Below are 23,692 nucleotides of genomic sequence, written 5' to 3' on the forward strand. Positions count from 1 at the left end.
GTAAAACTTTGTGAAATGAGTCCAATACAATATATGTCTTTCTTTAGTCTTTTCACTTGTTAGCTGAAGGGGAGCCATTCTCAGATGATAAAATATAAAACTTCATATCTTGAGTCTGAAGTTGCAGACACATTAAAATTTGCCTCTTTTTTGCCTTTTACATGCAAGCCATGGAGGCTCTCTGACAGCTTTACCTCACATTCAGTTCGTCAGTTCACTTAAAGTGACACCACATGTCGACCCACTGTAGATCTGTTATAACCTTTAGACACAAAACTGCACCTGGAAAAAGTCACTCGTGTCACTGTAAATAATCAAGAGGCTGACTTCAAATGATATTAAACATGAGCAACATTTATTTTAGTAGTACCATAGAAATAGTTTATACACGATGACACTTCATAAACCGGAGCATGTAATCTAGGGTTACATCACAATAAAGTGCAAGGTTCTTCGCTCAGTGGTGGACGAAAGCAGCGCGAGCAACCACGTCAGGCAACGTCAAATCCAAGGTGCTTTTTACGTCATGTCAGCAACACTGAAGTATGGCATGAGCTCAGTGGTTATCACAAACTGTATAAAAAACTATCCTTGTTGGTCATCGAAGTGACAAATACACCCTCAAAGAATAAATATACATTCAGGTCAATGTAGAAAAATAACCACCAAAAAATACACGTTTCCTCTCCGGCTTCCTCCTCGCGTCGCCTTGTTTTTCAAGTCTTAGTAACATCATTGAAGGATGGTGAAATCCAGACATACAGAAACAAAACAAAACAAAAACAGCCAAACAAAAAACTGGGACGGGAAAGGTGTGTTAATGTGTGTGTGTAAAAGGGAAGTATTAGCCCTAAAAGCTCCACAGACAAAAGAAAAAAAAGGCAACATCAGGCACTTCCATTCCCTGCAGCTCGTTGTCACACAGAGACAGTTTGAAGATCATGAGAGGCTGACCCATCAATCCTCAGTGTGATATAAACAACATGTGGACCAATGCGATGCCTCTGTGGGAGATTCCATAGATGTGACACATCACATCGGCTCCTGCGTCCCCAGTGGAAGCCTGTGGAGTCAGACTGACCTGCTGGGTCCAGAGTTAGGCTTTACTTCTTAGTTTGTTTTGAATTTGTAATACTGATCATTCAGTGTCGCTCCCTGATAACTCAAACCTTCCACTTTTGATTAACACATCGCAATCATTTGTCAAGGTTTCCATTTATTTGAGCCGCTGGCTGCTCAGCTGTCATGGAATTGATCATTTTGAACGTTGATATCTTTAATCGTTTTTAATATCATCTAAATGATTTGGATTTCTGTGATTTTCATCTCTCGGTGTTCTGAAACCTTTTTAGCAGAAGTGAAGCGAGGTGGTGTTTTAAAGTTTAGTTTAAAGTCATGTATGAACTGCAAAAACTCAACTTTTTCAGTCAACGTTAGAAGAAATGTTCATGGAAATGCAGACGAAAGAAGGAATCTCTAAGCAAAACCCGGTGATGAAACTAATGTAAAATAATAAGCCAAACCTACTCGGGTGACCAGAAGCCCGTCCTTATGTGGGACCGTGCAGCACTTTGATTCCTTGTCCAATCTATGCAATGATGCAAACAGAACTACTGGAATAACAGAGACATAAAAAAGAAAAATACAGGAGTATATAAAGCCCATCACATCATAGCATAAGAACAAACTAGAGCTTTCTTTTTCAGTAGTGTATTTACTTACTGGGAGAGTTGGAACATGAACAATTTATTGTATTTTTATTTTGTGGTTGGATATGAACGTTTCAGACTACCTCTCAGCATCGCTGACGTGTCCCTCACATTCAGTTTCTTGGGATCTGGTCACCCTAGCTATAGGTTAGCCTGGTCCAAAATGACCTTTTACTCATAATTACTGTGAATATATCATGTTACAGATACTTATGTTATGAGATAACCAATTATAGGTTGCTAGAGATCAGTTGGCGGCCCCTCAGACACCACCGGTCCCTCTGGAAAAATGTGCATTCTTCTACGCACATTACTTTGGGTTCCTATTGGTCTTTAGGCTGGTGTGACTGGGGATTTATACAGTTTGGAAAAGTGTTTTATAAAGCCTGCTACAGCTTCCAACATAAGAGACTTTACATGTAGTTACACAGTTTCAAATTTTAAAGTATAGACTCTCGTCCAGTTTTACATGTTAATGTCCACGTTAGTCCCTCTTTGTTTTCAGAGACCATTTGTTTAAAACTGAAAGGTTTTCCTGCATTATTAAATGACATTATCACTGGCTAAGAGCCTTAGCCGGCTGTTAGATGATGGGTTACTAATATTATCTGTTTTATTAGCCGAAAAGCACATTTTCTGAAAGTTGTGCTGGAACGCTACACGGTTGACAAAACTAAATGCATTAGCTCGGCTTTTTAGCCTTTTGGTAATTGACTTAATGAGGCATTTCCAGTTTTAAAAGAATCACATTAATGGATAAGGACAGTGCAAATGATATGATTAAAAGGGACTGAATATTGGTGCGAAACATCAGCTGGTAGCAGCTTTAAAACTTTGCCTTTGAAATTCTACCCATCAGTCTTTGCAAAGAGAGCCTCCCGGTGGACACACAAACCTCTATGATGCTAATACAGTGCAATTCCTTAATACATTCTCTCATTTAGTTTCTCCTTTTGGTACAAATTTGTCACTTGTATGGTGGGCTATATGTGCGGAGATGAAGAGCTAGTTGAACAGAGAAGACTACACCGTCTTTATATCGCTATAGTAACTGTACTGGAGGAGAAAGGCATGCAGGCGGATCAAATCTTCTCTCGGAGGATTTTGAAACGCATACAAGACTAAAGCCACGTGTTGTACAGCAGTAACAGTCTATGAGTTTACAGGTTACAGGTACAGCACTGTGTGTTAGTATGGGTCTGATACCTAAGCCCACCTCACTGAGTATGTACAAAATGTTTGAGTCCAGTCAGGCTGGCTTAGTGTGGCTCCGTTTACATGCACAGAGAACTCCTCCCTTCTCTTCCTCACATGTTTACTAATGTAGCCTGTGTGCTTCAATGACCAGGAGAGCTGTGCCAGTGGGAGCAGAGGCTCCTGGTAGGGATACCCAGGTTGAACAGGTCAAAGGGTAGAGGCCAGACAAATTTGAACCACCTCTAAAGCTAACATGTCTAAAGCAAAAAACAAAAACAAAAGCCCATAACTATTACACAAACATAAATGGCAAACTCAGATCACGCTGGTGGGGAGTTGTCAGTGGATTTTGCTCGTCATGGGGCAAATGGGCTTAGAGGAAAAAGACGATCTAATGTAAGGTCAAACATTTAGCCAAGAAATTTGCTCAGGCGCTAATGAAAAGTGCAATATCAAAGGAATTGGCTGTTTGACTTTCCAGTTTTGTGCTACTTTAAACTGTGAAACTACTACATATACTTCATCGCTGGAGTTCAAAAATAAAGACTCTGCATGAAAGGTAAGATCCTCTCGATTCACAGTGTTCAGTCATAACTTGGGATCCACGTAAAGTACGGAGCTCTGTGTTTCCATCACTAAAACCATGGAATTGCCTGCGGGAGCGCTACTTTACTTGTTTTCCATCATTGTCTGAATGCCTCCGGGATCAACATTTATGCAATTTCAAACAGTTACAGGGATTTTAAATCCACATGGGTCAATAATTTGGACATTTGGGACATCAAGGAGAAGAAATACTTCATTCTCAAAGCAACTAAGTTTTTGGTTTCACGGTGCCTGTCAGTACTGTCAGGTAGCCATAACCAATGACCCACCACTGACAGCTTGGATGGATTGGTGCGATCTGGCCGCTCTGCCAAACCTGGTAAACTAACTATGAAGCAGGTGACTTTTCAAATGGTTTGTCGTGGCAGAAATGTGTTTTGCATCTTTACTATACCTTAGGGTAACAAAGAAAACCCCTATCCACTACTGTGCGACTGTAGTTGTGTTTCTTTGAAAGACATCTCTAGAGGAGAACTTTACTTTGGACATCTATGCATTAAGCAATGCCAACAATACAAGTAAACTCTGAGCCATTTTACCTCCACACATTTCCAGCTGTTTGATTCCAGATGTCTGGACATTCTTCACATTTGATCTGTCAGTGTTTCTGACTGTACCTTGGTCATGATTAGCTGAAATACTTAATGTGGCCCAGTCTTTGCTCCAGTGGCAAAGGAAAGAACAGATACCAAAATGATTTTGCCAGTATTCAATGCCTTCACAGATATTCAGTACTGTCTTTTCATCACGTTTGTGTTGGACCTGTGTTTGGATAACCTGATCTCTCTCTCTGGAGATGTAGCTTTCCATGTTTTTCTGTTGTCTTGGTTGTCATAAAAAATGAAAATTCACTTAGAAAAATGGAGCAGAGCAAGATTTTTGCAGTTGTCCACATGACGTACCGCGTGGACTTCTTCTGTGGCTGATCCACTTATTTAATGCATGAGAATGCTACGCAAGTTGTATGGTGGCCATTTTTTAAGTTTTGGTCAGAAGGTCCTTACTGTGGCCATCACTTTATAAGCCTCTCATTCTACTGGAACCACAAAATAACTTCCTTTCAGGATTTACTCAAGTTTTAAATCCTGTTCTTAATATAAACATTGATGTAATGCTCTTCTTATTCAAGGCAACTCAGTCTGATTGTAGGAAAAGTGTCAAGAACAATGAAAATAACACTTTACCTGGAGATCAGCTTATATTCAGGTGACTCTGTGCATGTAAATGTACCACTCAGAAAGTTGGGAGAGGCTGGCAATGAGACAAGCAGAGAGAGAGTGAAAACACCTACTGTGGCACCTTTTACCTACTGTGTCGGTGCCTTCAGCTCCCTCTCACCATGCCTCCACTGCTAACCGGCCAACCCCATTTCCAGAATTCAGACTTTCAGGCCCCAGTCTCTGAAGAAGCCTTTGGCCACTCTTGACTCTCGGAAAGTCACTGTGAGGGATTTCAGGGTGATGTCTGTGACAGTTATTTCTCCCGGACATATGACGGGTCTCCAGATATTTTCTGATGTAGTGCCCTCGTCTGGTCCCGTGGAGCTCCAGCCGTCTGTCCTCTCATGTCCTGGTTGAGGCAGGGACACAGAGGGAGAAAGGCAGAAGGTGAAAAGTGTACATTTACACTAAGACAACTACTGCATCAAGGCTGCCACTCGAGTTCTGAGTTAGCTTGCCTTGACTGATCTGTTTTGATGCATGTTATAACATGCATCAAAACAGAGTGCACGTGGCTGCTTATGTTTCCCAGAAAACAGAAGAGCACACTACGGTTGGGATTACTGCACGATCATGCAGAACAGTGAATATCAACAAGACCGCTCCCTGTTACTGAACTAGGAGAGGAGGCAATCCCCGTTAAATTCAATTCAAATAGCACCAAATCACAACAAGAGTCACCTCAAGGTGCTTTATATTGTCAGGTACAGACCTTACAATAATACAGAACACCCCATCAATCACACAATCTCCTTTGACCAAGCACTTGGCGAAAGTGGGAAAGAAAAACTCCCTTTTCACAGAAAGGGGAAAAGGTGAGGGTAGAAAGAAGACAGTTTTTGGAGAGACAACAAAAGACACAAGAGAGATTAATATTAACTAATGATCACTAATTACTATAATAACTAATGACTCATAGTGAGTAAATGACAAATCAATCATCCCAAACCATCTCTCTTTATCGGGGCAAAACAATATTTATCAAATATAAACAATTTATCCATCCAGTTTCTTCCACTTATTCAAGCTTGGATCAGGGTTGCAGCAGGATAAACAGGGTATTCCAGATGTCTTTTCCCCTATTGTTTTCCACTTCTCTGTGGGGGTTTAAAGATACATACTCTCTCCAGCGAGTGCTGGGTCTACCCTGTGTATGTGTTATTGCAGCTGGGTGGGGAGGAGCCCAGGAGATAGCCTGAGTAGATGTGTGAAAATTTGTAACACAAACAATTGTGCATTCACAGACTTACACTGTGGCCTGGACACCCTTCTGGATAACACTAGCATTAAGAGAACAGCATGATAGTCTGCTGACAGCTGGGAGATGCTCTGTCACTACAATACATTTACAGAACAGAGAGATGGAGGATGAAGAACAAAGACTAGAGTTACACTAGAAGTGCTGAAAGGTGGTGTAGCCCATCTTCCAGCCTATGATGGGTGGGAGAGGTGACCTTGATATGGATCAGCAGAAGAAAATGGACGGATGGTATCTCATATTGAAAAACAACTGCACATGGATGGGACTTATCGTTGATCAGAAGGACAGCAAGGTAGAAACAACAGGAACTGCTACAACAGACATGTATAGTAGGTGATTCTCAGCCACCCAGAGGTGTAAACGTGAGTGTGTGGTTGCTCTTCTCTCTGTGTTAGTCACTTGATTGATGGGCTTAAGCCCCTCTCCCCCTGACTCGGGTCTTTGCACTCCAAACAGCAGAACAAGCTACTTAAAACCTTAGAAAAGGACTAGTCAGTGAGGGTCGACTGGGACAAAAACAACCCGGTGTCAATGCTCGTATCAAGTTAATGTAGTCAGTTAATTAAAAAAAGCAATAACAAAGATAGACAAGTCATTCTTTTTATCTATTAAATACAGTTGCTTGTTTATTAACTGGCCCCTGACCTCATGAGAGCATCCCAGAGGCAAACGCAGCTGATTAGAGTCCACTGGCTGACCAAGTGACACACATACCATTTAAAATGCCATCGCTCTCCTTTGCTGTGTTCTTCTGAGTCTCCTCTTGCTCCTCCTCCCTGTCCTCATCATCTTCCATGCTGTTCTCTTCCTCTTCCTCGTCCTCCTCCTCCTCCTCGTCTTCCTCTCCATGCTCTTCCCAGTTCTCTTTTCTTGGACTTGGAGGGTTTGAGTTAAAGCATCTGAACTCCTTCGTCCTCAGTCTGTGTTGTGATTCCTGTCTGTATGGCTGATGGTCATCCTCGGGGAGCAGAGAGCGTGTCAGAGACAGACGCAGGCGTGGTGCAGGCTTTTCGGGAATCTTGTGAGCGCTGCGGAGATCCATGGTGTAGACAGTATTCTGAATCAAGATCAAACAGAAAAAGAAAAAAAGAGTAACGTCATTGTCAGGCCCCAATGAGAGAAACACAGTTTGAATTTTATATATATATAATTTTTAATCAAATTCCAAACTTTACCTGCAGAAGGATTCTTTTGGATTTGGCTCCTTTCCTTCTGGGACCCAGAGCTCGTTCTCTCTGTTCTCTGGAAAAACCAAGCAGACCTTTGTCAGGCAGGAAAAGCATCCAAGCCAAATTGTGCGTTCTGACTCGGGGTCAGAAAGTCTGAAAAGAGCTGTACTGTAATGTTGGGAAGCTTTGAGGTACTACATTAGACAACAACCACTCAAACTACGCCATGTGTGCCATCATACATAGGGACACTGTGCATTAACAACAACACAACTGTTGCTCACCACCGAACAACTTTGGCCCCTCCCTAATTAATTCAAGCTGAAAGGTTGCGATTGTGACATTTTGGAATCACTGCAGACGTACAAATGTAAATGGTCAGAGAGGGGCTTTCAAGGAGGCTTCTAAAAATAGTCTTCCAGTGTTGCCCAAGGAGACTACCTACATGCTTTACTTCAATATTCGTCCAAAAATTATATAAAAAAAAATTATATATATGTGTGTGTGTGTGGGTGTTGTTTAGCAATTCTCCTTTCAGAAATCACCAACATATATATGATTAAAGAACCAAGTACCAATTTAGAGGTTATACAAACAAATAAGAAGAAATCTTGTCTTATTTCAAATGTCATAGTTAAATGCAAATTTCTGTCTATGTTTCTATATGTGCTTTTTGATGATTTATAATGATTTGTAAATCCAAATAACTGAATTCTACATGTGTATAAAATCAAGCTCCTCGGCATGCAGACTGCTTTTACAAACATTGAAAGAATGGGTCGCTCTCAGTGAATTCCAGGATCGTACTGTGATAGGATGAAACCTGTGCAACGAGTCCAGTCGTGGAATTTTCTTGCTATTAAATGTTCCACAGTCAACTGTTAGTGTTATTATAACAAAGTGGAAGCGACTGGAGGAAACGATGACAACTCAGCCAAGAAAAATCAGCAGTGCGGTAGCAGTGCGGTCAGCAGATGCTGAGGCACATACTGCGCAGAGATCACCTACCTACTTTCTGCAGAGTCAGTCGCTACAGACCTCTAAACTTCATGTGGCCTTTAGATTAGCTCAAGAACAGTGTGTAGAGAGCTTCATGGAATGGTTTTCCAGGGTCAAGCAGATACATCCAAGCCTTACATCACCAAGCCCAATGCAAAGCGTTGAATAAGGATGTGTAAAGCACGCTGCCACTGGACTCTAGAGCAGCCCAGACCCTTTGCATCTCTAAATCCCTCTTCTCTGTCTAGTAAACCAATGGACAAGTCTGGGTTTGGTGACTGCCTGGAGATCAGTACTTTGTGCATTGCGCCAAGTGACAACGTCCAGGCCTTCTCTTCCAGCATCATTGTCTGATCTCACAAATGCCCTTCTGGAAGAATTATCAAACATTCCTATAAACACGCTCATAAAACTTGTGGAAAGCCATCCCAGAAGATCTGAAGCTGTTGAAGCTACAGAGGGTGGGCAAACATCATATTAAACCCTATAGATTAAGAATGGGATGTGAGTCAAGTTTATATGTGCGTGAAGGCAGATGAACAAATACTAGGAAAACTGCTGGATTATCAGATTCAGAGTGTATGCAACTGCCAACTTGACCCCATTCAAGTGCAGACAGATATCAGACTGATAACACACTGCATCCAAGGGGAAACCCTAAAAATATAATATAATTTGTATCTATATACGTATATATATGCACACATTTATAAACAAAAATTAGACTCTGCATGTCAGTTTGTGTTAAATAAAGGAGCAAAGTACAAAGTTGAAAAAATAAATGACAAATGGTGGCTGAAGGCAGCCTTACTTCTCTTCGTAGGCCTGAACCAAGCGCCGGTCCAGAATGTGTTCCTCAGGTTCCCAAGTGCTGTACCTGTAGGAGGATGCAAAACATATATAAAAGCTTTCTTCGTTTTTCAATGACCTCCATAAATAATTTATTATTATAATCATTTAGGTAATTAAAATCAGTCTGTTGATTCATTTAAAAACAAGGCCAAAGTGCTGACACAGTGTATTTATTGTATTTCTAAATCAGAAAAACAAACTTTAGAACTCCAGTTAAAATAAATTCTTGCCCTGGTGTAACTTTTCAAAACTGCATTTCTATATTTTTTAGTATGTTGATATTTACAACATTAAAACCACTGACAGCTTAAGTGAAAAACACTGATCGTCTGCATACAATAAAAAGTTCTTCTGGGAACCCTTAGATTTTAACATTCATGTGGATGTCACCTGACACACACCACCCACGTAAATATTGCTCCATGGTAACTACACTCCCTGATGATAGCGGCTTACCCCGGGAGAATAATGTGCCCGTGCACACTGCAAAAATTGCTCAGGAATGACTCGAGGAACACGACAAAGATCCCAAAGCGTTGACCCGACCTCCATGCTCCCGAGATCTCAATACAATCGAACAAGAGGACCTACCCTACAACCCAAACAGGGCCCAAAGAAGGACACTCCCAGAGATCCTGTGTCCATGCCCCAATGGGTGGCAGCACCAAGGGGACCTACAGAGTATCAGGCAGGTGGTTTTAATGCTGTCGTGGGTCAGAGTATACACAACCCCATTCCCACAAAGTCAATACACAAAAAAAATCCCATTTAAAACCTGTATTTAAGTTGAAATAAAACAAGGACGACATATTGAATGTTTAATTGATCGAGATTTATTATTATAAAAACGAATTCTCATTTTAAATTCATGCATGGTGTCAGTAACATATTTCAATAAAAGCTGGATCATAAGGATGAGCACCACTGTGTTCTTTTAACAACACTAACTGTTTAGGGACTGAGAAAAGCAGCTGCTGTAGTCAAGAAAGGAAAGTATTTACCCACTGTTGCTTGATATATAACTCCTTCCTCTTGCTTTTTAATGTCTCTATGGCTCTTTAATAATGATGGCTCTTTATTAGAAACTGATTCTGCTGCTTTAAATTCTGCCTTATCAGACCGTAAAACAAATTTTCCCTTTGCCTCAGTCCATCCAAAGTGAGTTTACGTCAGAGAAAGTGACAGTGTAAAGATTTTCACAATAAAACTGTGTCAATCTTTAATCCAGAGCTATCTAAGAGCCTGATAACTATGGTCATTCAATACAGGTTCTCCCCTGCATAGCTTCTCTCTGAATACCATCCATCCATTCTTTTCTGCTTATCCTTGTCAGGGTCGTAGGGGGTGGAGCCTATCCCAGGTACCATAGAGCAAGAGGGAGGGTACACCTTGGACAGGTCGCCAGTCCGTCACAGGGTTAACACATAGAGAGAGAGAGACAATCATTCCCACCTATGGGCACTTTAGAATCATTAATTAACCTAACCCCACTAACTGCGTTCTTAGGAAGGCAGAGTACCCAGGGAGAACATGCAAACTCCACACAGGAAGGCCCGAGCCAGATGGTAGCCTGGTGGAATGGAACTCAGGACCTTCTTGCTGTGAGGCTACAGTGCTAATCACCACGCCACACCATATGTGATGAAATCCTCTAATTCTCTGAAATTTTGCTCTGACAAACATTCTTACAGTGTCAAACTGCCAAAGCACAGACCTCGCCTATAGGATGTCCTATTATCCAATCATACTGCTACTGTACATTAACTGATTTGTCATGAGATCATCCTGTTTTTTTTGTCCCTGTTTCAACTTTTCTGAAAGATGCAGCTTGCATCCAATTGAAAATGGGCATGTTTTTCAACAAATTACTACATTTCTAATTTCACAACATCTGATGCATTGTTTATATACTTTTAAAAAGATAAATATGATTGATTGCAATGTTGAACAGTGTGTTTATGTGGAGAGTAAATCTTGGCCCAACTGGCATTTCTTCATATTTTGCTAGGAATATGAGAAACAGGTGATGGAAATTATTGTAACATGTGCAACAATGCACAGAAATTCAGTCTGTAGTCAAAATCTAAGTTTGCACACTTTTAACAAGCCATAAGGTCCATATATAATATGACCAACTTTATTCTTCATATAGTTTGAAGTGTTTTGGGCAAGCTTTCTTGTAATGTTTTAAACTTTAGGAATAGCTCTCCGGGGTTCTTGAAGGATACTCCAAAGCTCTTTTTTGGATGCTAGTTGTGTTTTACCTTCAGAAAGCCAAAGGACTACTGTTCAAAACCACTTTCAAAAAGTTACAGGCAAAACTGGGTCCTGTTAAGTACAATATTTTTTAAAAAATGAGGGGTGGCTCAAGACTTTTGCAGACCACTCTGTGAGTCACATTCAGTTCCATTTCATGTTATCCATCCTATTCTTCTAATCTACATACTCACTTTGGAGGCCATCCTTTCCACTTCAGCAGATACTCCACATTCCCCTGTGGAGACAAAGTTTCAGAGCAGCTTCAAATAGAGAGTAGTGTTTGTCCCCCCCCGTTTTGAACTGTTTAAGTAATTGAAGAAACAAATTACAAGCCAAAAAAAAAAAAAAAACAGACAAGAAAAAAACAAAAAACAAACCAAAACAAAACTTTCTGCTCCTCTCTTCTCTTTTTTCCTCCACTCAGTGGATCTTGTGACCTACTGTGAGTGCTTTCACCTCCAGGTTGGGAACCACTGCCAAGCACAATGAAATCAGCCCATCAACAATTACCTCATCTCTCAGACGCACAATGTCTCATTTTGATGCAACTTAAGGGAGTGCATCGCTATTCTGTGCAGCATTTTCACATTTAAACTGATTTAACTGCCTGGATGTGATATCGCGGGGCCAGGCAGTTAGATTTGATGGTATCAGGTTGTTCAGGTCACTTCCATCAAATATGAATTCTGCAAACATTAATCTCCTGCTAAAACCAGGCAAAGACCCTGTATATCCCTCAAGCTATCGTCCAATATCCCTTATAAATGTAGACCTTAAAATAATCTGCAAAGCTCTCTCAAAGAGACTGGAGAAAATAACCCCCCTCTTAATTCATCCTGACCAAACTGGTTTCATAAAAGGTAGGCACTCATCAACAAATACACGTAGATTACTTAATTTGATAGACTACTCATACAGTAAAAACCTAGAAACTACAATATTCTCTTTAGACGCAGAAAAAGCATTTGACAGAGTTAACTGGAAATTTCTATTTGCAACTTTACACAAATTTGGTTTTGGATCCTCTTTCATAAACTGGTTAAAAATATTATATAATTCCCCAACAGCTTGTGTTAAAACAAATGACCAGACATCCTCCAGCTTCTGTCTCTTGAGGGGCACCAGGCAGGGATGCCCACTCTCCCCTTCACTGTTTGCAATTTTTATTGAACCACTAGCAGCAGCAATTAGACAGAATTCAGTAATTAAGGGCATAAAATGCAAGAACGTGGAACATAAAATCAGCCTTTATGCGGATGATGTGTTACTCTTTCTCCAAAATTCACAAACCAATATCTCTGGGGTGATTGAATTGATAAACTCTTTTGCAAGAATATCAGATTACTCAATTAACTGGTCAAAATCTACAGTCCTACCGATTAATTGCTCTTTCCATAATTCCTCTTCTACACCACTGCAAGCGGGAAATATAAAATATTTAGGTATTAATGTCTCTCCCAAGCTTGCAGATCTAACTAAATTAAACCATATCCCACTTTTAAAGAAGGTAGAAGATGATCTGGCTAGATGGAGATGTCTACCCATATCACTCATGGGAAGGGTTGCCGCTATAAAAATGATGGTCTTACCAAAAATAAATTATTTATTCTCAATGATCCCAACTAAACCGCCACAAGATTGGTTCAGATCTCTAGATTCATGTATGTCCAAATTCCTTTGGAAAAATAAACCCCCACGTATAAGCTTAAAAACACTACAAAAGACCAAGGATAAAGGAGGACTAGAACTGCCTAACTTTCAGCACTACTTCTTAGCCAACAGGCTTCAGTTTATCTCAGGATGGCTAAAACATACCCTCTTAGATGAACCTTGGCTAGATGTAGAACAACCACTCTGCAATAATCTAGAGATCTCAGACCTACCATTTATCAGCTCAAACATCCAACGACATGAATGCTTTAAAAGCATCAACATCAGCTCTTCTCTGACAGCATGGTGGGAGTTTCTAAAATTGACGGCGTCTTCATTAATCCCATGCAAACGTACACCTATCTGGAACAACCCTGACATATTACAAAACAATAATATGATAAACTTTTCAGATTGGAGTGATAAAGGAATCAAATATTTAGAACATATACTAGAAGGAACAGAATTTATTTCATTTGACGGACTAGTTACACAATATGGGATCAACAAGAAAAGATTTTTAGAATATCAACAAATTAAATCCATAGTAAAAAAGAAATTTAAACCGGGTCAAGTTGAACTACAAACACCACCAAGTGTGGTTCAATTTCTTACTCTTAAACCCCCCAAATTACTATCCAAAATATACAGAATGCTTTCTAAAACAGATGAATCAATATCACTTCCTATTGCAAAATGGGAAGCGGATTTATCAGTTAACTTAGACCTAAACTTCTGGTCTCAGATTTGCTTAAAAACCTTTCATCTAATTAGAAATCCCAGTCTTCAATTAATTCAATACAAAATATTACATAGAGTGCACTATACAGGTCATCGGATGTTCAAGATGGGCTTTACGTCTACCAACAACTGCTCACACTGCCAAACCAATTCACCGGACAATTATATCCACGCTCTTTGGTTCTGTCCACCAGTTCAGAAGTTTTGGCGGGAGATATGTGAAGACTTATCAAAGTGTCTGAAATGTAACATTCCAACTTCCCCCTTAGTGTGTTTGTTGGGCAGCTTAGATAATGTCACTACAGAAAAGAATATAGCCCATATGGTTTTCACTGCCCTATGCATAGCCAAGAAAACAGTCCTCATGAACTGGAAAAATAAAAATAATCTTAACTCTAACCAATATAGAAATTATCTATTAGATTACATTAGTCTTGATACAGCCTCTGCCACCACATCAGATCAATTGCTCTGGGCTCCTTTGATCAGCTCCATCACCTAGTGGGGGTGGGGGGTCATAGTTTGGTCCTGCCTTCACTGTTGTGATTGGTGTGGGGGTAGGGACAGGCTTAGGGCGTCGGGGGGTTCCCCGGAGGCATCTTCCTTGGGGGGCTCAACCCGGGGTAGCGGTCATGTCCGGTTAGGGGCTCTGTTGGCTCTCAGGTGACTGTTTCCTCGCGGCTGCGTGCAGCGGGGCTAGGGGAGGGTCTGTGCTGACGGACGTGGGTTACTGACCTGGTAGCCTGGCTGCCCCTGGGTGGGTCCGGGATGGGCATGAGGTTCTGGGGGCGCTCCGTCTCTGGGCTGGGACCCGCACCCGGCCTCGGGGGCTTGGGTCCTGGTTGGTGTGTTGCCGGGGTTGTGGGCGGGTGGGTGCATGGGGGCCCAGCCCTGGAGCAGGGTGCCGCCGGTGCGTCGAGCCACCTGAGGGGCTCTTCAACTGGTGGGGGAGATTGTCACATCTTGCAGGAGCTTTCCTCTCCTCAGGAGCTCCCTCTGCAGGAGGGGGAGATACAGGAGAGGTGGAGGAAGATCTCAGCCTGGGTGTTTATTGTCTTATGTAGTCTGGAAGATGAGTGGATGGTGGGGTGGGTGCAGTTTTCTCTGTGGTGGGGTTGGGTGGACTGTCCCGGGCTCTGTGGGGCCGGGCGGCGCTGCTGCGCTGGGGCCCAGTCTGGATGGGCCTGGGCCCCCTTTCCCTGGCGGGTCGCGGAGTATGGGGGTGCCTACTGGGGTCAGCGGGGGAGCTGGCCCCAGGGAGGGGTCACTTGCCCCTCCCTTCCTTCCCTCCCCATCTCCAGCTGCCTCCCTCTTCCCGCTCCACCACAACCACCCACACATGCAGGGCCTTGGAGTAGGGGTATGTCACCAGGGTGCAGAGGAGGCTACCCCCCCCCCCCCCCTCCCCTCCCCCCTCTGTCCCCTTCTGGCTGCCTCTGCCTCAATTTTATCCCACAACTTAGACATTCACATTACTCACACTCTCATTACACATACATATAGGATCTTGGGGGTGGGCACGATACACGGAGTCCAAAGTACCATCAGGGTGTACACCCCACCCCTGGCGTCGTTGCCCACCTCTCAATGTTAAATACACGTAGACATTGAGGGCTAGCAGGAGGGACCATGCGCTTACCTGCTGCTCTCTGGCAGGTAGCTCCATGCCCTCCTGGGTTTTAAATGCACCTTAGAACACACATGCATCAACACTACAATGAGCGGGTGGAGGGAGGTTTGGAGTCTTCTCTCACCCCCATTCTCTGCGACCTGCTGGAGCAGGGGGGCTAGGACTAGGAGGAGGAGTTGGCCGTCCGACTGCGGTCTGGAGTGTGGAGCCTTCCTGCTGCTACGGAGTCGGGGCGGTCTGCCTCCCCCCACCGCAGGGAAAAGGGAAACACCACCTGGGTCTGGGTGCAGTTCCCCCCTCCAGGGGCGGGGGCACCTAGACCCGGTTTGTAGAGTACGCTTGGGGAGTGTGATCGTGTGTACAACGTCTCTTTATGTCTGTCTCCACGTTGGTTGAGTGTGGAGTGAGTGCATATGAGAGCATGAGGGTGGGAATGGATGTTTGTATATGTGTGTGCCTGTATGTCTGTGTCTATATGTCAGGTTGGGTGTCAGGCGCCACCTCTCTGGGGACATCTCAGGCCCTCCAAGGTTTGGAGGCCTATCTCCCCCTACCACCACTTCCCCTGCCAGTGGCGGACTCCCTCAGACATCGGTGCGTTGGTGGTTCTTTGTGTCCGGGGATGGGCGTCCAGGTACACACCGGCTCACTCCTTGGCGGCCGCTTATCGGGGCCTGGAGCCTGGGGCTCGCTCGGGCCACTTCGGAGGTGGGGTGCCCCCGGCCTCTCGGCCTGGGGCTCGGTCACTCAGGCGCAGCTGGCTGCCGGCGGAGCTCACGGGCGCGTCACTGCAACTCCCCCTGGCTTCTGCTCCGCGGCTGCTGAGTGAGCCCTCATCTGGGACTCTCCTCAGCTCTTTCTGGGACAGTGGCGCAGCTGCCCCTCTGTTGGTCTTCCTTGGTCTCTTGTATTCTGGGGGCCTCTGGATGTCTGGAGTTTTGATCTCCTCCATACCTGCTTCATGCCCTGGAGGACGGGGCTGTGGCCCCCCCACACCCTCTAGCAGATTATTACATGAAGGAACCTTTTAAAAAACAAAAAACAAGCGCGTCCATGCTCACAGGTGTACACACGGGTGATCACACCCACAAACTACACCCTTTTTGGCTCCTACCTCAAAGCACACTGTGTTCTGTTGATCTTATGTGCTGCACAATAATGTTTAACATTTAGTATTTACTGTCATATTCCCATATATCATTGTGATGTTGTTTATTCTATTACTCTTGTTCTCTTCTGCTTGCTTTCTTTTTTCCTTTCTCAGCAGGTGATCCAGGTGATTGATATATGCATTTTTTTTTTCTCTGCCCGTTCTGTTGGTTTTTGTCTTTTGCCCTTCTCCCCCGTCCCTCTTCTCAGCTTTTTCTCTTTCCCTCTTTCTCCCCTTCTTTCCCCCAGTCAAGTCTGTCCCGTATTCAGTAAGTGAAAATAAAATAAACAATAAAAGGTGAATCAAATGGACCATTACGGCAAGGCTGGGATGGTCAGTTTGGTAAAGTAAATCCGCTGGGCATCTTTCTTTGTCTTTAGACAACAATTCTGATGGCAAAAGAGCCAAACGGGACAGGCCAAAAAAAAAAAAAAAAAAGGAAAAGGTTGTTCAGGTCAAAATGTCAAACACATAAAGGTTGTAACTGTCAGGGCTCTGTGTGCAGGCGGATGGAGAGGAGGATCCAAATGCGAGACTCGGACACTGAATACAACTCAAAACCTCAGCTTTATTGCTGGCATGAAGACAAAACATGAAGTGACCACTGAATACTGAGAACAGAAACCCACAGGCATAATCTGATGGTACGACGCGACACTGAGCACAGGAAAACACAGGGCTAATATACACAGGGTGGTAATCAGGGAATGGGCAACAAGAGGGAGACACAGCTGGGAGAAATTGGACTATACGAGGCAGGGGAGCAGTAGAACTGAACACACTCACATGAGACAGACCTTCACAATAAAACAGGAAACCACTAAAGAAGGACGCAGACAGAATATAACACATGCAACAACAAATCCTTAAACACCGATAAACAGAAACATGTAACTCTAATAATAATAATAATAATAATAATAATAATGATAATCATCGAAACAAAACAATCATTCAAAAATAAACCAAAAGAACTCAAAATGCTGGGTCGAACCTGACCCAGAACCGTGACAGTAACCCCCCTCCAAGGGCTGGCTCCCGACAGCCCAAAAAAACCCCCCCCAAAAAAAACAATGAGCACAAGAGTCCAAGAACCGGAGTCCATGAAAAGTTCAGGGGGTCAACCCGGAGGTCGACAGCACAAGGGCCAAAACAGTTCAGGGGACCGACCGTGCCCGACCGGCCCTCCAGCTGACGAGGCACGAGGCTGGACGGGCGCCTTGGGCTCTCCAGCTGGAGCAGATGCAGGGCCAGAGCCATTTGGGACCCCTGGCTGAGGGTGAAGATGAGTGGCTGACTGAATGGGTGAAAGCACTGGGGCCTGAACTGATGACAAAGTTAATGATTCCTCTACCAGCTGAGCTACTGACTGGGCTGTAACAAAGTTTGTAGTAAGTCTGGTTTTGGTAATGACTGAGCTATGGGTAGCAGGGCTGAATGTGGTGGAGGTGGAGACTGAGCTAGGGACTGCAATAGAGGTTGTAGTGACGGTGGTTGTGAAGGTGACTGAGCTAATCCTCCTGAGCCTTCTGAACATGAGAACAACTGCTGGACGGGCTCACCTGAGCCTCCAGCCGACACAGGAACAGGTGCTGGCAACAGCTGAACACCGGCCCCTCCCACCCGAGGTACTGAAATGGGTGGAGGGGAACGCTGGGCCCGAGCTACCCTGGGAGCAGGAACAGGAGGAGAGAGAAGCTCAGGAACGACCTCAAAATGCACAATATTGCCAACTGGGTCTGGGCATATAGTCTTTGCAGAGTGGGCAACCTCAGACACATCCAGCAGGGATACAGAACAGTCCCTAGGAGGAGCCACAGTCTTAATAGATTGTAGAAAGGGGCAACTAGAGTCCTTAAATGTCCTTGGGGAGCAGACAGCCTCTTCCTTCAGAGAGCCCAAGTTACAGCCTGCAATCTCCGTCCCTACCAACTGCCTGTGCCCTTGATGAAAAGTACATGGCTGAAAAGCTGACTTAGAAACATTAACCACCTCCCTTTCCGCTGACTTGAAAACAGAACTTGCAGCCTCCAGAAATTTCACAGCAGTCCGAAAATTTCTCCCCCCAGATTCAAGTAAAGTAGTCTTAGTCATTTTAACACTGGGTTCAGATTGTGCCGAATGAAAACCGGTTCTTAAATCCTCAGAGCAGGAGTTCACAGAGTTAACAAACACAGACTCAACTACCTCTAAGTTAGCAGATTTAGATTCACTTGCATGGCAGGTAGCCTTCAGGGTCTTAGGGGTGGATTTATTGTTCGTTACATTCATGAGTTCAGGAGGAGCATGAGAAAAACAGTCTGTTGCTCACCACTGCTGATTGTCCAGAGGCAGCGGAGCGACGGCTGCGTGAGCGTCGCTCACTGGGGGAGGAGGGAGGTAAGCCAGACTGCGAATCCTCCTGCAGACCGGACCGAAAGTCTTTCGGTGGGCCGGGCTGGGACGAAGAAGCGGGAAGTTTGTGTAGCTCCGAACGTGGAAGTCCCAAAAAACAAAGCAAAGGACTGCAGTGGAGTAAGCCCAGTGTCTTCCACCACATAATCCTTCTTTCGCCACTGCTTGCCCCTCCTGCAGGGCCTGAATTCTAAGAGCAGCGGCGGAGTGGCACCAGAAAACTGAGGAGCTGCTGCCTTTGAGAGAGAGCACTTGCCCCCTCGCATCCCTGACAGAACAACTGATGGAACGGCGGTAGCCATCGCGGTTTGGAAGCTGCGGGGCCCACCCAGAGCCAAACGAGACCCATCGAAGGGTGACTCGTGCTCCCAGGTACACCTAGCCTCCTGCCTCTCCCTCTCCTTGAGGAAGGTAGAAACTGCGGGTCGCCGATACCGCACGGAGTCCACTGGATCCATTACTGGTTGCGTCGTTCTGCCAGAGCTCTGTGTGCAGGCGGATGGAGAGGAGGATCCAAATGCGAGACTCGGACACTGAATACAACTCAAAACCTCAGCTTTATTGCTGGCATGAAGACAAAACATGAAGTGACCACTGAATACTGAGAACAGAAACACACAGGCATAATCTGATGGTACGACGCGACACTGAGCACAGGAAAACACAGGGCTAATATACACAGGGTGGTAATCGGGGAATGGGCAACAGGAGGGAGACACAGCTGGGAGAAATTGGACTATACGAGGCAGGGGAGCAGTAGAACTGAACACACTCACATGAGACACAGACCTTCACAATAAAACAGGAAACAAGAAACCACTAAATAAAGACGCAGACAGAGAGGCAGACAGAATATAACACATGCAACTCAAACAATACATGAAACAACAAATCCTTAAACACGGATAAACAAAAAACATGGAACTCTAATAATAATAATCATCATAGCATCAGAGAAACAAAACAATCATTCAAAAATAAACCAAAACATAAGAACTCAAAATGCTGGGTCGAACCTGACCCAGAACCGTGACAGTAACTTTTCCATCAGTGTCTTGGATTTCATTGAAATGTGCCGTTTGCTACAACCAGAGGTGGTTTCTTTTTTTGTGGTACATAGTAAGTTTGTCTCTTTTAAGCTTTTATGTGTGAAACTATATAAACAACATTAGAAATCCTAAATGTAACATATTATACAAGTATATCACATGAAAACACAGTAGCATGACTACAAATCTGAAATGGAACAAATCAAACTTTAAATTAGTTTATTTAATGATTATCTGTTATTTCTTATCTATTTCAGGCCTCGTCGCATTCTCGTTAAATGTGCAGGAAGATGTTGCCATGATGTCATCAGAAGATATCTATAATTAACACAATTCAAAATGTATTGTATGTTTTCCACATACTAGCGAATCTACTCAGATTAGTCATCCTCTGTGACATCATCCAATAATAACTTCCAGGCTCTCAACGGTATTCTCAGTCGGTGAAATCACCGCTTTTCCCCGACTTCATTTTAATCACTAGTTACACATACACAAAAAAAGACTGTATGATTAAAAGCACCTCATATGTTTGACTGTAATAAATACATTTATTACCTATCATTTCTAAACCTTGTAATAAGATCACATAAATATTAGAGCCAATATAGAATTTAAAGACTGATACTGATATTTGATGTTTAAAAAATCTGATATATTGGCCAACATATCAACATACGACTACTATACTAATACTACTACAATATACTACACAAGAAATGACTTTAATGTTAGTCGTTATTTATGAATACAGTTTAAAAATAATCTTGTTTTATTGTCACAACAAGTTGTGGATTATGCATGTGCTGCCCGCCTGATGCACTCAGATCCACTGGTTGCTGGTTGTTGTTATGATGTTGCAGAGAACTCTGTTGGACAAACTATGCAACATTAACAGTTATAACATGGATGAAGGTTCTCTCATCTCTTCTTCACTTTTTACATTTTCATTCCTTGACTGCTATAAATGCTGATTCTGACATATCAGCAAATCGCTAATTTCACTTGGGAAACAAGTATGTAAGTGGATCTTTAGCACTGTATTTATATTCTGTATATTAGTTGTTGACACTGGTGGAAACCACTAGTTTCACCCCCCCCCCCCCCCCCCCCCCCCTCCCCTCCCCTCCTGTGCCCTGCGAGTAAACAAATGCGTCGCGCCTACACATGTCAATACAACACGGTAACTTAGACCCAAACACAATTAGCGAGCAAATGGGCCCAAAGGCAGAGTATTTTGGGGTTGATAGCGCGTCCTCCTTCAAGCCTTATAAGCCAAACACCTGACACTTTAAGCTGTAGTACAGGAACAACAGTCTCCGTGTCAAATTAAAGGGACATCCTCCGCTCACCTGCTCCCTCAATACACTCCGCAATTAGATAACCAGCTTAGAAACGCTGCTCTCCTCGTTTAATCTCCAAAGCTTTCATTAGCATCTTTAAAGTAGCATTCTGGTTCACCAAAAGAAAAAAAAAGCGTGTCTCCTTAAAGTGCTGAGAGCTAGAGAAGCTGATAATTTGGCCGCATTTTGTTTTTTACACGCTTACCTTTCTAACTCTTTTCTTGACGATTGATTCCACTGCAAACACTTGCTCTCCGATCGCTGACAGCTCCATCTCTTCGCACGCCGCCGTCCGCTGGCTTTTAACTGTCAAAGTAACGTCCCTCTCCCCGACAAACTAAGCTAACGTTAACTGCGTATGACAGCCCTCCCTCGGATACGTCTTCTTCCACGCGTGTCTCCTTCGGCTGCCTCGTTTTCCTGAAAGTTTAAAGGCCCATTTATCCAGAGCGACTTCCTTTTGCTGGCTCTTTCCATGCGTCCAGTGACTTTACAAAATCTGCGACACATCTGCACACCGCTTCGCGCGCGCCCGCTCTGGCCCAAAGCGCGTTTCCGGCGCGCGCCACCAGCTTCCCCATCATCCTTATTATGCAGCGTGTATACGGATACCAAAGACGGTGATAGTACTTTCCTCCTCTGCTTCACTTAAAGCAGCAGCACCGTAGTATAAACAGTCATTCTTTTATTATAATATTTATGATATAATATCGTTATTACATGTATGGAAGCTGCTCATTTTTAAGTATGCACTTAAAGTAAGCCAGCTTTCAAAGGGTTAGTACCTGAGGTGTAGAGGAATAAACGAACATTAGCTTGGATTTCTTGAGTCTGTACTTTTATTGTGACATATCTGATCACAGAATTATGACGTTGATCTTGGTGAGAGGGTCCTTTTAGTGTTTGGTGGAACAACTCAGGTGTCTAACGTGTAAATAGGGGGCCCAACCAAACTTTGCTTTTATGCAGGTCTGGGCTTGCAAAGCAAATGTTTAATGTTTAACTGTAAACCTTCATGTTGGAGAGGAGGTAGGGATACAGCTGTCAGATGGAGTTATCATTTTTTTAAACAACATTATTAGTGCATCTCAGAAAATTAGAATATTGTAAAAATGTTTGTTATGTCCCCACATTTAGTTCAAAAAGGCAAGCTTTCATTTATTATATATGCATTACATGTAAGGTGAAATATATTGTCTTTTCTCTGTTATAATTTATATTATTGCATTTTTTGACTTACAAAAATCTTTTCAGTTTGATGAGTCCGCCAGTATCAATACTGTGTCTAGTTCAGCACATGCAACCACTGTTCAGTAGCTCAGCGATCTTCCCCAATCATGAGGAAGACTGCTGACTTGACAGTTGTCCAGAGCCACAGAAGGTCATTGCTGCATAGATTGTCTGTCGGAAAAAGTGGACAAACAAAAAGGATGACCAGTCTTCAGATGATTGTGTGTTAGAAGAGCTTTGCAATCAGTGGACTGTAGCTGGTGTTAGTGCATTAGGAGGCACCACAAGCAGACATCTTTAGGAATAGCGGGGAACAGTCACACACTAATTTTTTGCACTTCATTTTGAAATTAAGGCGGTAGAGCACACGAGTCACATACAACTCACTTTGATCTTAGGTGCGATGGCGCAGTGACATTACAGGATAAATGTGTAAAATTACAGAAAGAGTTTGGGTAGTTTATTGCCCAGGCTGTCCTGTTTGTTTGTTTTTTAATCATTAATTCACAGAAATGTTTCTTCTGTGAATTATTTTACTGTGGACTCACAGAAAAATAAATAAATAAATGAAAAATTAAAAAAAACTTACATGATTTAATTTAATAATTTGGTGTAGTATTAATGGTATTTATTTTGGGCGGTGGTGAGGTCTTTACCAATAGGAAAAGCTTTCAAACTAAAAGTTCAAAAACTATCCTCCACTTAATGTTTTCCAAAGTCTTTGCTGGGCTGATCCTGCTCCCTGGGCCTTATCGTTGTTTGGAGGAAGAGTGGGAGAGGCACAGAATCCAGTGGGAAGTTTCCACGGTCTGTGATGATGCTGATGTTGTTGGTGGCTGGCCCACTGTGTGTTATGAAGTCCAAAGTCAACACAATCGTCTTCATGGTTCCATCTGCTGACATGCTTTATGGAAACACAGATCTCCTTTTCCAGTAGGACTTAGCATCTACCTCCAGTGCCAGAACTGCTACCGAATGTTGAACACCTTATTGTGTTTCATTGGCCAACCAGCTCCTGACCTGAACCCTGTAGAGAATTCATCTACAGGGTCAAAGCCACCTGGGCTTCAATAACACCTCAGCAGAGCCACGATGCACTAATGCAGCAGTTCTTGGTAAAGGAGTCCAAACAAAAAACTGAGTAGAAGTGAACAAACTTTTCAAGAGAAAAATAGTCGGAAAAACTGGATTTCTGATTTTCATGAGCTTACATGAAGATCATCAAGTTGGGGG

At 43.3% G+C, this 23,692-nt stretch overlaps 1 protein-coding gene across 2 annotated transcripts; it reads right to left on the bottom strand.

Annotated features, from left to right (window-relative positions):
- Positions 1 to 333: 333 nt before the first annotated feature.
- On the bottom strand, positions 334 to 21,796 carry cbx7b (chromobox homolog 7b). 2 transcript variants are annotated; one of them, XM_076887278.1, is made up of 7 exons: positions 21,435 to 21,796; positions 11,464 to 11,507; positions 8,973 to 9,038; positions 7,169 to 7,235; positions 6,708 to 7,050; positions 4,851 to 5,081; positions 334 to 4,763 (listed from the first exon to the last, which is right to left on the bottom strand). In XM_076887278.1, the coding sequence occupies exons 1-6, from the start codon at positions 21,501 to 21,503 to the stop codon at positions 4,891 to 4,893; spliced, it is 780 nt and encodes a 259-aa protein (XP_076743393.1). In that variant the 5' UTR covers positions 21,504 to 21,796; the 3' UTR covers positions 334 to 4,763; positions 4,851 to 4,890. The 2 variants fall into 2 exon arrangements, with proteins under 2 accessions (XP_076743393.1, XP_004557644.2); XM_004557587.3 differs by having other exon boundaries at positions 334 to 5,081.
- Between the last annotated feature and the right edge of the window lie 1,896 nt (positions 21,797 to 23,692).

This window comes from Maylandia zebra, linkage group LG8 (assembly GCF_041146795.1).
Source record: "Maylandia zebra isolate NMK-2024a linkage group LG8, Mzebra_GT3a, whole genome shotgun sequence".
Taxonomy (NCBI): domain Eukaryota; kingdom Metazoa; phylum Chordata; class Actinopteri; order Cichliformes; family Cichlidae; genus Maylandia; species Maylandia zebra.